At 38.0% G+C, this 13,318-nt stretch overlaps 1 protein-coding gene across 2 annotated transcripts in view; it reads right to left on the bottom strand.

The window, feature by feature from the left end:
* Positions 1 to 13,318, bottom strand: part of EVC (EvC ciliary complex subunit 1) — a 54,696-nt gene that overhangs the window by 1,134 nt on the left and 40,244 nt on the right. The window contains exons 13-20 of one of the 2 annotated variants that reach the window (XM_021393984.1): positions 12,658 to 12,767; positions 11,196 to 11,406; positions 8,497 to 8,703; positions 7,536 to 7,680; positions 4,605 to 4,713; positions 2,446 to 2,572; positions 1,743 to 1,836; positions 805 to 916 (exon numbers count right to left, since the gene is read on the bottom strand). In XM_021393984.1, the coding sequence (XP_021249659.1) occupies positions 805 to 916; positions 1,743 to 1,836; positions 2,446 to 2,572; positions 4,605 to 4,713; positions 7,536 to 7,680; positions 8,497 to 8,703; positions 11,196 to 11,406; positions 12,658 to 12,767 (1,115 nt within the window). The remainder of the gene's footprint in view (positions 1 to 804; positions 917 to 1,742; positions 1,837 to 2,445; positions 2,573 to 4,604; positions 4,714 to 7,535; positions 7,681 to 8,496; positions 8,704 to 11,195; positions 11,407 to 12,657; positions 12,768 to 13,318) is intronic. The other variant, XM_021393983.1, reaches the window with a different exon arrangement.

The following is a 13,318-nucleotide window of genomic DNA, read 5'->3' as shown; positions in this document are numbered from 1 at the left end:
CCTACACGCGTATCCCTTGTTGGCTGTGGGAAAGGAGTGTGTGAAAAGAGTTGATGCCTTCGGGGAAAGGAGCCATCTCCTGAACTCAGTCCCAGGCTGAGGTCACTCAGGGGATAAATACTTTCCCCCAAAGGCCTGTGGCTCCTGAGAACTAACTGTTTGCTTTGCCTGTCAACAGCATTTTCTCTGCTCAATATATCAAGCCCCAGCGACCAGCTGGCTGGTTTGATCTGCCCGTAGTAATCAGCTGGCATCTTTCAGGTTTGTAGCCATTTCTTCTCCTCTAGTTAGCACCCCAGCATAAGCCAACTGAAACATCTATCAAGAAAATCATTGTTAGTACTGCTGCCCTCATCAACCAAAGACTGGCGCTTGCCTTTGTTCAAGAAATAAAGTGGTAGTTGAAAGCCTAAATACCACAGACCATATTTTGGTTGCTACAAGTCAACTTAGTTCCATTGGGTTCAATTGTCTGCGCTGATTTATGCTGTCTGTGACTCAGGTTTTTAAAAGCCTAATTAAAGGAAATTTGGAAGGAGTATTTCTCATTTATCTGCTTAAAATCAATGTTATTGATAAAATCTGTAACAGCACAGGCAAGCAAACTCCAATGATTTTCTTAATTTAGAAAAGGATATAGGAAAAACAATGGCCAAGTACGTGTGAGAAGTAAGTGTTAAAGAAGATTAGCTAGTGTAGGTGATATATTTTGGTTCTGATTGGCATACCTGCTTACAAAGTAGATGTTGTACTATTTTGTGTAAATAGTTTTTTCACAATGTGTTTTTTTAGCCTCCACTGTACCTGCACAGGCTGGAATTCAGTCTGAGGGGCTCTTGAATATTTTCACAAGAATCATCTTTGTCTTCTGATTCTGGAGACTTTAAAGTTGCTCTTTTAGAGTTTGTTTTTTCCCCTGAATTACCAAAGACATATGGATTAAAAAAAATAAATCACAGATATTAGAGCTGGTTTTTTGATTATTCTCAAGCAAAAAAAAAACCACCCAAAAACTAAAAGCAGAACAACAACAAAAAAACCTTTACAGTAATTTCTAATATAACAACACTTTATACATATAAATTATTATGGTAAGGAAATCGCCCCACTTTACATGGGCCTAGAATATGGTTTTTTGACTGTAAATGTTCTCAGAGTAGACATGAACTTTCAAATTTGCTGCACACTGATGTAAGTTTCTATGAGGTGCAACCATTGAAAGTGTCTCTTGAATAATGGATTAGTCTAAGCTGCTAGAAGTGCAGTAGATTCATATAAATATCTCAGGTTTCCCAGTTAAATAAGATTTTACTTTTGGATATGTGTGTAAAGTCTGATTCTTCCATTCGACCAAGAGAATGAAAGCAGGGAAATTCAGCCCTTCTCTCCTCCCAGAAACGTAGTGAACAAGGTGAACAGAGTCCTTTTTAAAGTACATGATGAAGATGTGAAAAACAATTTGAGTTTGTGCAAGGTAAAGCCTTACCTCATGATGTGATCTATCGGTTAAAGGGCAGCTCTGGAGTGGGAACAAACACATTTAGTTGTGGTTCAGCTACCAGCAAGCTGGGTGACCTTGGAAGCTCACTGTACTTTCTTCTATATCCCAATTACCTCATCTATGAGCGACATGGCACTGATGAACAAAATCTTTCCCCAAAACTCAGTTGTGTTATATTGCACCATACTGAACAGACAAAGTGGAAGTGTGTGGTTTTTTAAGACTCCTGGATTGTACTAACCTGCTGGCTTGCTCCTTTTGGACAGCTGCATCTTCACAGTGACTGGAACTCGAGCCAGTGCAGCCAACTCAGTAATGAAGTCCCACTCTGCTTCCTGCACACAAGGATAAAGCTGCAGTCAGTTAACACAGAAAGGTTTGACTCTGGGTTGTGTTACCCTACACATGGTGTGACAAAAAAATGCATGTCATTGCATAAGCATGGGAAACAATATGGTATAGCTTCCCTTTAACAGCACTTGACACAAACATGCTGAGAGCATCTGACAGAGAGCAGGAGATGTGCTGTGCAGCCTGGCTGGTCACATATACTCGGCATTTGGGCCTGACCCACCTCGTCTTGGCTGTGAACCCAAGCACACTGATGTACTAGAAAGGAGGTTGAATAGTGTAAATCTGATTAGACGGAGATGTTCAAGTAACCAAAAAAATAAGCCTGAACTTGCAACAGACGATGCAGAACTTTCAACAAGTAAGATAAATATTTTAATGCCTCCCCCATTTCCCAGGTTCTTCTTGTAGGAAATGGTTTCAAGCTGTTAACTGTCTGCATGTGTTACTGGGTCCTGAGCTCCAATGGTGGATCTCTGCACTAATTTCAGCTGGGCCAGTGAAAAGACCCTTACAACCTGTCAGTCAGCGAGTGGCAAAACAACACGTTTTGTCACTGATTCAGGTTGGTGAGTCATGTTATCCTGATTTACCTTCAGCTGATTCTCCACCTCAGTTTCTAGGTGATGCAATCCCAGCAGCTTCTGTTTCAGAGACTCCAAACGAATTTGTTGGTGCAGTTCAAACTGAGTCAGAACCTTCTTTTGCTGCAGCACCATCCTGGTAGAAGGAAATTTGAAAGTACCTACATTGTTCAGGATCACAAAATCGTAGGGGTTGGAGAAGACCTCTGGAGATCATCTAGTCCAGCCCCCTGCTAAAGCAGGTACCCTCAGTTCAAGAGAGGTAAACAATGCTGGTGAAGTGCATTCAGAAGATTTTGTAGGAAGGCTCATTAGCAGTATCAGCCCATCCAGTTTCTGCTGTGACAAACAATTTTGCTGTAGATTTTTAATTTGTTTTCCTTATTTTAACAACCTGCCTTGGGCCACCACAGTACACAAGCTCCTTTCTAAGGTTGGAATTGCAGCAGGAGTTTGGGTTGTCCATGCCTGGAGTTCAACTCTAATTTTGAAGTCTTTTTTCAAAACCATTGCATATTTTCTGCAATGAATCAGAACAGTTTTGCTATCTGCATGCCAAAGAGACAAGCTGTTAGAAGATCAGGTGTGAGGATAAGGGATTAAGAATTAGCCATTTCATTCAGAGCTCTTCAGGTTGACACTGAGCCAGAAACATGATATTTAGAAACCTGGTGTTAGGAGCATCGACAACTATATTCTTTGCTTGTTTTATTTTGCTGGTTAAAGATTAATATTAATATAGTATAATCTGAATGGCTGCAACTTTGCTGAATCTGTAATTCTTCTGTTCTCTTGCCTGGCCTACCTTGGAGCAAAACTATCAATCACTCATCACATTCCCTGGGGAAGGAGATTACACAAATTGTTTCTGACATCTAAACACAATGCAGTTTCTGTTGTAACGGTCAATGCTTACCGAAGGTTAGCTTTCAAACTTTGCTCTTTGAACTCACACTCATAACCTTCCAAGGGCAAAAGCAAATAAAAATTTCCACTGAGTATAAAAGGAGTTAGATAATGGAAATTCTGTCATTGATTTAACATCGTGAAATAATTTGGAATTTGACCCTAAAAGAAATCATAATGGCTACATGAAACCAAGTTCTGACTAACAGTTATGAGACCAACATAGATACAAAATACTTGCATTTCTAATACCCTATTTTCTAACTGCATGTAGTCCAGGCTAATTGTATTTTATTTTAAACTAATGAAATAGGTTATGGATGAAAAAATTGAAACACCTAGAAGGGAATTTACATGTCAAAATAAATGATGAGCTTGATAGTGAACATCTAACGGATATTTTCTGTAGCCCTTTCCTAGATGAATTTATTTCTGTACTAATTAAAACACAGATGAAAAACAGAAAGTGAGGAATGATCTCTTTCAATTTAGAAGTAGCAGAATGTCTAAAAATGAATTAACCACTTAATAATGTCAAAATTGCACATGCAGTGTTATTTTGGATAATAAATGAAGAGTAAAGAAATAAATCCATTATAAAATACACATTTTGCAAGTCCTGCAAATTGATACTTTTATAATATAGCTTTTTATGACAATTAACTCTTTGGATTTACAGTGCTTTTTGTGCAAAGTCTAAATTTCATAAAATCAATAATACATTAAACACGATTTTTATCTAATTAACATCTGAGGCGTTCAAGCCTAAATTTTGTGCAAATAATCTCAATCATCAAAGGCATTCAATGAAATCCTCTTGCCATTTTCAATGTTATTCATCCTTCAAAAATGTTACCTTCATTATGGTATATATTTACTCAGCAGCAAATTAATACGTATTTTTATATTTAAAGCAGGAAAGATGGAATATAATGAATTGGACAGCAGAAATTCCCATCCTACATTTACATTAAATTTCTTTAAAAATTTGGCGTATGTTTTGGCATTGCTTTTCATTCTGTCTTTTCAAACTGTCTATATATAGTTCTTCAGTCTGTAATTAACGAGCATCAAAAGTTCTATTTAATAAGAAAGTAATTCTTTGAGGCCAAAGCGCAGAAAAATTTGGCAACAGATATTTCTTTTCCATCAAAGACAAAGTATAAAATGTAAACCTCAAACATTTGTTCAGCTAGACATTGATATAGATCTGCAAAAGTCAAAACATTTAAACAGTCAGCAGTGCTTCTGCTTGCTCTTACCTTTGGTGGATTGTGGATGACACATTCAAGATGCCTTTGGTCTGTTTTTCTTTCAGTGCTTGTTCATTCTCTTCTTTCTTTCTAAGTCTGTACCTTTCACTTCTTTCTGCTGAAATAATGTTTTTGTAAAATCTTCTGCTCAAAATTACAAACTCTGCTTTGAGTTCTGGCAACCTGACAATCTATGTTTTGCGTCAGCACAAATTAATCCCTGTTCTAGGTAGTCTTTCCGAAGTCATTGCTCTTTAAGGATCTCAAGCACTTCTTACACACACTTGCTCTGCCACGGTGCACCATCAGACATTAGGTTGTGCATTGTTTAGCTGAGGTGGTAACACTGGTGAATTCCTATTCTTATCTGCTTCTCCCACTACACTAAGTGATTCACACAGAATTTGAAGGAGAAATTTTATGAAAATATTGCCAGATAAAAAGCCCTCAATTACTCTGAGGCCTGAGAATGCCTAACACTGCACTTCCCTTCATTTGAAGGTGAAGTAATTTTGGTACTTCTGCTGGTGCTCACACTCTGGGAGTAACTTGTTTATCTGCTGAGCGGGGTCTTGAGCCTTGCCTTCAAAGTCCTGCCTGGTAGCAATCTGCTGGATAGGACCCCTTTCCTCACACCCACTGTTGTGGACCACTGCATTTTTTCTAAAACAAGGAGAGAAATGGATGGGTACATAACAAATTAAGGTACTTAACATTCATCTAACCTCTTCTGAATGCTGAGAGAGGATGGCAGGCACCTCTGAGGCTGACAGCGTATTTGGTGAGGGGAACCACTCTCTCCTTGCGTAGCAATGACGCTAGGAAATCCCCTAACAGATCAGCCCCTTCTAAAAGTAAAGAAACATGTATGTCCTGCCGCCTGGCTAGGTGACAGGACTTAGCCTAGGGGTAGAGCTTCAGGCTGTCAAGAATCACAGTGCAAAATTTCAGTGCCTCTGGGGGCAATGCAACAGCTGAAAAGAGAACGGCATGGGGCCTGCATCACAATTTTGGACTTAGGTTAAAAAAGAACGTATATGTACTAGAGCATCAAGAGCTCTTACTAGACCTATTTCTCACTCTTTGTATGTGAAGTACCAACAAAGTAGAAGTACTTACTTGCTGTTACTGAAAAACTGGGCAACATTAGAGCACGCACATGTACCTTTGCAATATTTTTCATTGTACTAGTTCATTTGAGCTTTCAGTTTCAGCTTAGTTTCTCTCAGGCCACCCAAATCTCAAACATGCCTATGTTTATGACCAACATAAATACTCCCATCTTCCTTCTTGCCTGTAGGCTTACATTGCAGCAGAAATAAATTTATTTTTCTTCAGTTGAAAAGAAAATGTGCTTTTTCAGTAGCTGCTTACACACATAATTTTCTTTCTTATGGTTCACAGAATGCCAATTCATTGAAACAATATATCCACACAAACACTAGGAGAAAAAATGATATAAAGAGCAGTTGCCAGAAGGCTCTCTGTGGCTCTAGTGACCAGAATTCCAGGACTTTCAGATTATTTGGGAGACTAGTTGACAGCAATATGAAAACACCAATGAAACAAAACATTCAAGTATGTAATGACACTGGATCATCTCAGCTCACTCACATCAGAAAAGTGCTCAGCAGTGGGCTTCAGTTTCAGCCATAGAATGGCTTAGGTTGGAGGGGACCTTGAAGATCATCTAGTTCCAACCTTCCTGCCATGGAACAGTTCTTCCTAACATCTAACCTAAACCTACCCTCTTTCAGTTTAAAGCCATTTCCCTTTGTCGTATTGATATCAAACCATGTAAAAAGTTGGTTCCTCTCCTGCTTGTAAGCTCACTTCAAGTACTGGAAGGCCACAATGAGGTCTCCCCAGAGCCTTCTCTGGGGAGAAGAGCCAAGCTAAACAAGCCCAACTCCCTCAACTTTTCCTCACAGGAGAGATGCAACCAACCCAAATCAAAGGAATTTTAGACTTAATTTGTAGTCAGCTAAATCAAAGTCAAAGAGGTCTTTAGAGAGACTATGTGAGAACTTGAACAACTGGCTGCCTCACTGTCTGCCTATGTCTAAAACACAGATCATCAAAAATCCTTGCACAGATTTTGTCTCCATTACTTCAGCTTCCAATTTTAAGGCTTCAAGGTCCATAACAGGCCACTGCAAAACAGACTCATTCTCCTATAATGAGTGAGTGTGGCTAGCTATTAACAGGGGCTCACAAATCCTTCCTACCAAAGTATGTGGACAGACTAGTTCCTCTTCAGAAATCCTCTTCTTTGGTTAAATACTCAAACCTACTTAAAATTGTTAACTTCAGTTTTAGAAAACAGCTTTCATTTATCCACTCCACATGTCTCAAATACTCAGAAGCTTCTGTCATTCTACTAACTTGCTAACTTCATTTAATGCCAGCAGCCTTCATCTAGAGGAGAGGAGAGAGTTTGCAGAAGAAATCAATAATCACAGCTTGTTTTCTTTGCTGTCCTGAAGGAACTGAACAATTAGAAATAATTCCAGGAAAAAGCGCTTGTAGATCTGTGGGATCCTGGAGTTCATAAACCTCACCAGCAGTTTCACAGCCTGTGAAAGTGTCATGGTTGACAGTCAAGAAACAATGCAGTAGCTCATACTCAGGATGGGAATGGTTGGCTTTTTGCTGTATGCTCTCATGAATCTTCTCTATTTCAGAGAGAAAAACATTTTATAAAGTCATAAAAAGAATGAATATAAGAACCTCCTTCTTAAAATTGAAGGCAGTCATCTCAAAGAAACCAGACTGTCTGCCAGTGATGCTTATGTGAATGGGAACTGCAAACGCAGATCTCATCCCTTATAAGAGGAAGATCCACTTTGCAGGCTCCAGTCATACGCCCTTCTCACTCTCCCTATCAGTATTTGTTAAAAAAAAACCACAATATGTTATAGCTGTCAATATCATACGTACCTTGAAAGGATTTCAGTTGCTGAAGTTTTTTCCCTTCATAGCCTTCTGTGATTTTTCCTACTTGCTGATAGTAGTTTTCTACCAGTCTACTGATATTATTGCTGGTCCCATACACACTTTCCACAGCAGCTTCTACCAGTCTCTCCTGTATTACATATTACAAAGAAAATTCATTTGCTAAGTCAAAAACTAGGTGTTTCGATCTGCCTAAAACTGAAGACCAAATTTCATATTGTATGCGCATATAAGATTGCGCAAACTGTTCCAGAGCTTCATCACCCTCACTGTATAGAAGTTCTTCTGCATGTTTGTATGGAACTTCCTTTGTTCAAATTTTAGGCCATTGCCCCTTGTCCTATCACTACACACCACTCTGAAGAGCCTGGCCTCATCCTAATGTGCCTCACTTTCATGTAAGAAGGGACTATCCCTCTAACTGTTCAATCTTCATAGCCCACTTTGCCTGTAAACCCAACCACCAGCAAAGTAAATCTGTTTGTGTGTAAATCTAGTGCAATTTTAATTTGTGCAGAAGATCCAAATATTTGCAGTGATTTTATTTATTAATCTATGAATTAAGCTTCATTTTATTTATCTATGAATTAAGCTGTTAATGTATGCATACTATTATTTAAAATCTTTGTCAGTAGATTGTAATCTCCATTTCTTTCTCATTTTTGTGATTTTCTGTCATCAAGAATTTTCTCAGTTTTTGAATGTTCTGGGGTTTCATTTAGTAAAAACTCTTTTGACTGCTATAGTGAGTCACTACAAAATATTGTACTTTGACATAGGTGTTAAGTTTTTAAATAGTTTGCAAGTTCTCTTCAGTTTTAAAACAGGTTGTAACATTGTCCTGCTGATACTTCTAGATATAGGATAATGCTAATATGGAGTCGCCCTCCAATTTATCCAGTAGAAGTCAATTTGTTAAGAAAGCTGCTACTGAACACTTTCATACCTTGAACTCCTGTACATCATCTGAATTCTCTTTTGCAGCTTCCTGTCTGGCTTGCTGCAGCAATGTCTGCCCAATCACTTGCTCCATGTGTTGCTGAAGAAACTGAAGAGCTTCTTGGATTTCTGTTACTAATTGCTGGTGAAATTCTAAATGGGTTTGCTGCGTTTCTTCCTCAAGCTTCTCTTCCTCTTCCAGAATGTGGGACTCCTGGTAATTAGACAAAATGATAGCAAGCACTGCCATTTAAATGTATTAAAAATATAGCCAGCATCACTGTAAAAGAAAGTCCTACAGCCACTCAGAATATCACTGTTTTAATCCTTAATCTAATTTCCAGCATAATTTTATGTACAGTCAATTAACATATTTGTCTTGGCACAAAAACTATTGCTTCTGTCATCATATGTACAATAACAGCAGTATCCTGTCCCAGCAGTCATATCCAAGTGATGTATTCCCATTTTTGTATTCGTACTGTTGAACTTGGTCTTCTATGCAAAATATGAACAATCAATCTGAAATACTCTGACTACAGGAAGGGATATTTGTGGATACCTTGATAAATAGCACAGGAACGAGGCAAGCACACAGCTATGCTTCTCACACAATTTTGAGAAAAAGTAGGTATATTTGTGCTATTTTCTTAATAGCATGTAGAAACCATTGACACTCTTGGCATCTTACAGTTTCCTCGTGGCAAGTTCTGCAGCTTAGCAACATGTTCCTTCATTTTGAAAAAATCAAGTGGCTTTCAAGTAGGAATCTAGTAGCTTTGCTTGGTGTTCTCTTGTTCTTTTATTAGAAAAAAAAAGACATCAGAAACAACTGTGTGCCAGTTTTAAAACCAGTGACATTCACATCTTTTTTAGGCTGAAGAATTCTAGTCTCTTAAGCTCTTTCAACCATCCTTGCCACTATTTTCTATGCTGCTTTTCAGATCCACTTTCACTCTAAGCTCTCTTCAGCACAAAAGAGGACATGCTCACCAGCACAGCCTGTTCTTCTTTTCCCATGTGTATTACAGTCTTCCACAGACTGCATTCTACTGAGTTACAGATGTCCCTCTTATACTAATATTCTCATTTAAGACTAAATAAAATTAAATTATTCTGAGGAGTTCAACAGTCCCTATTTGAGTCCCTCTTGTAAATAAAAAATGCAAGTAGGAGAAGAACCTGCTCTGCCCACAGTCATCTATGGAAAATAATGATGTCCCTATTAATGCTGGTTATTCTGATCTCTTTATTTAGAGCTTAGACACGTTTTTGACATTTTTAAGACAGTCATAAAGTCATTAAACAGTTTTTCTTTTTTAAAAAAGACCCAAATGTCATGTTATGAAATAAATAGACTGACATAATACTCTCACATTAATTTAGCACAAGATCAAATTAAATTTAGTTAAAATAACACAATATGTCTAAAACTCTGGTTGAGTGTCTGCAAACTAACCTCTTCCTTAACTCCTTATATATCAGTTCTAGTTTTGGAGGTTGTTCTTAACATTTGTTTTCTCTCTGACTTTTCCCAGTTTCACACATAGACTCTACTTCTTAGGCAGCAAGGATATTATATGCACATACTTAGGCATTTCCTTGTGAGATTGGGTTTAGCTGGCCTTGGAAAGAGGCTGTGATGGATACAGTCTAAAAGAGCAGTAGTACCTGGGGACATTTCATTTTAGTTAGGGGACACAGTGATTGCACCCATTCTTCTCCCTGTGGGAGCTAAGTCAGACGGAACAGTGGAAAGAAGGTAAATGTAGAAATAAGAGGAATGATGTCATATGCATTTGTATTTCACTATATTTTAGTTCTTAAGGTTAACGATATTTTGAGATTTTCACACTTAACAGGGACAGAATTTCCTCATTCCTCTCCCAAGTGGAGAATTAGGGTTCATGTCAAGCCAATTAGAATTAGAGGCATGTACAACATTCTTACTCCATGGCATGGAGCACAGAGATACAAAGTATTGGATGGGTTGAACCCAGACTGGCAGCAGCACTGAGCTGAGCAGGGGCTAATAGTGAGGCCTGCTGGGAAGGGTCCTCCAATGTTGACATCAACAATGCAGTGTTGTTCTAGTTAAGTATCCAGTGTAGGTGAGTAAATAACCAACAAGATCTAGTATTAATCAGAAAGATTAACCCCTAAAACACAGTGACAAACATACATGAAAGTGACCTGTGGGAATATAAAGTATAATAATCCTTTAAACTTTCTCCTGTCATCTTGACCTACAGGAATCAGATTATCTGGAAGGATGTCAGGGGAATGGATATTAAGTATCTTATGGACAGAAGAGAAAGAGAAGAATGAAAAATGACAACAGTACAGAAAAACTTGCTAGGTCTGTTAAAGGAAATAGATAATTTCTTCTGACATTCAAGTAAGAAATTTTCAAGCATATTATGATCTCTAGAAGAATTAGTAGGAATTTCTCTTATCATAAAGCAGTAACTTTTGTAGAGTCCATTATACACTTTGCATGAAGTATTAGGGAATTTTAAATGTCTGCCCAAACTAAAAAGGAATACTTAAGTACCTCCTATGTCAAGAGGGGTGCATTTTTGACAGGATTTTTCTCTCTATTTGGAACATGAATGTTTTTATATTTGAGAACTGTGGCTACTTCTAATGCCAGACATCACAGCATTTAAGAACTCTAAACAAAACTCTCCAGGATGCTGTACCTACCACTGCCTTCTGTAGCTGCCACTGATCTTCATCTTGACAAGTTGAGGAGCCCTTCTGCAGGATATGTTGCTCTCTCAGCTCCTGGAGCAAGCTCTTCTTTCTGGACATCCTCATTCGTGTCAAAGCTGCCATTCCGATGCTTCGAAGAGCTAACCTTCTCCGCACTGAACACAGCAGGAGCCGCTGTTTTTGCAATATGTAGTTAACAGACCTGCAAAAACAGACCATTAAAAATCACCCAGCTAAGCTGCTTGCTGATTTTGTACAGCTGTGATCAGGAAAGTCATTGCTCAAAGATGACAGTTACTGTTCGCTCCCACAAAGCATGCCTTAGAATGTTTCTCAGGTGTAGAGAATGGATATTGCTATGATAAACTTCTGTCATGCTGAAATTAAATTCTAATAAAAATAGGAAGAAAAAAGATAAACAATCAACTATAATTACTCTTTTTTTCATAGGAGACTTGAAATAAGATGAAAAGAGAATGTAATCAGAACTGCATGAAAGCTATTTCAAGCTGAAGAAAATGCAGGAGGGCATGCCTTGGATTAGCCAGGAGGCACACTGAAGTGATGCTGAAGAAGCAAGCGTTGAAGACAGGGCTGGAGCAAGTGAACACACTTTCAAGAAGATTCTGAACAAAGTGAGTGAAATCTGTTTTGAGTACATTTGGGATGATATTCTTCAGGTTGGGTTTGTGTCTGTATCTAACCTGTGTACCTCTAAAGCACTGTGAGATGTCTGGATATCGAATTGTGGGAAATGTCAAAGTCAGAGAACATGAAAAAAGAAGGCTGAATTGAAAAATACAGCCAAAATAGAGGAGTGTGGTGGCAGTAATACTAATATTCCAGATAGCGATGTCTTTAAATGCATTGACCTATGGTAATGTGGATACCATGGTGAATGAAGTCATTAGACATCTTAATCAAAACAGGGCAGATAACGAAGGATTTCTTTTGAGATGCGTGTCTCTTAAAGAGACATTTAACTGAACAAAGATGAGATAGAACTGGAAGTTTCATTAGTGAATACAGAGAGGGAATGCAAGAGAAGAGTCACTTCTGTGGTATTCTAATAGAAGAAAGCAAAGATAGAGCTGAATGATGCTGGACTGAAGATTTTATGTTGAAGGATATTCAATTTCAATGTGACATAGAGAGCAAAGTGAAGCTAGTTAAAGATTAGGAATTACTCACAAACATAGGAATAGATACTTAGAATGCATATCAACTGACAAATCAAAGAAGACTTTAGACTTACGAAGAGTCATGATGTCTGTGGTCTTTGTTCTTTTTAAAAAAATTTTACTACTCAAGATTAAAACCTACAGTAACTGTCTGTTTGAGGATGCTTAGAATCCCTCAACACTGCTTTCTGCAACATCATATATATGGGTGTTTATCTGCGTTTGTGGCACTGCAGATTTACTGCACTGCTTACTGATAAAATCGTACTTACTCATCACTGAGGCAGCCTAGTCTGCTCATGACGCCTTGCATTATCTTCTCTTGTTTCTCACACAGGTGCTTTTGCATCACAGAAGAGAGAGCATATTCATTTATCCACAGCTAAAAGTAGGGGGGAAAAAATCAAAATCACAATCTTAAGATACCCAAATTTCCATCATTTTGATCACTATATGACAAACCAGGGGTTTATTTTATTTTTATTTTTGTTAAAAATAGTATCCCCTCTTTCTCTGGCTCCTACAGATTTTCCCATTTCAGCAATAGAAGACAAATGAAAAAAGAACAATGTGGCACAAAATTTTGCATCAGCTCTTATCATCAAGTTGCAGTGGGCTTTCTGTTTGGTTTTTTTTTCACTAGTAGAGATGTAGTTTTTACTTTAACCTAATAAAATAATCATCCTCCACCACACTTTTGTGTATAGTACGCAGTGAAAATAGAAATGGAGATTTTGTGATTAGCTTTTTTTACTTTAAGTTTACAGCTCCTTCAAGGCAATATTTAGATCAAAGAATCTTGAAATGTTTTGATGGACTTTTCATTAGACTAAACTTCTGGAGATATAGACTGTATTGCCAGAATTTAATGAATAATAGGCCATAAAATGAAATGACTGTAAGGCCCAAACACCATTACTTTGAGATGAAGAG

This window comes from Numida meleagris, chromosome 4 (genome assembly GCF_002078875.1).
Source record: "Numida meleagris isolate 19003 breed g44 Domestic line chromosome 4, NumMel1.0, whole genome shotgun sequence".
Lineage (NCBI taxonomy): Eukaryota > Metazoa > Chordata > Aves > Galliformes > Numididae > Numida > Numida meleagris.
This window is presented reverse-complemented; position numbering and strand designations above follow the sequence as displayed.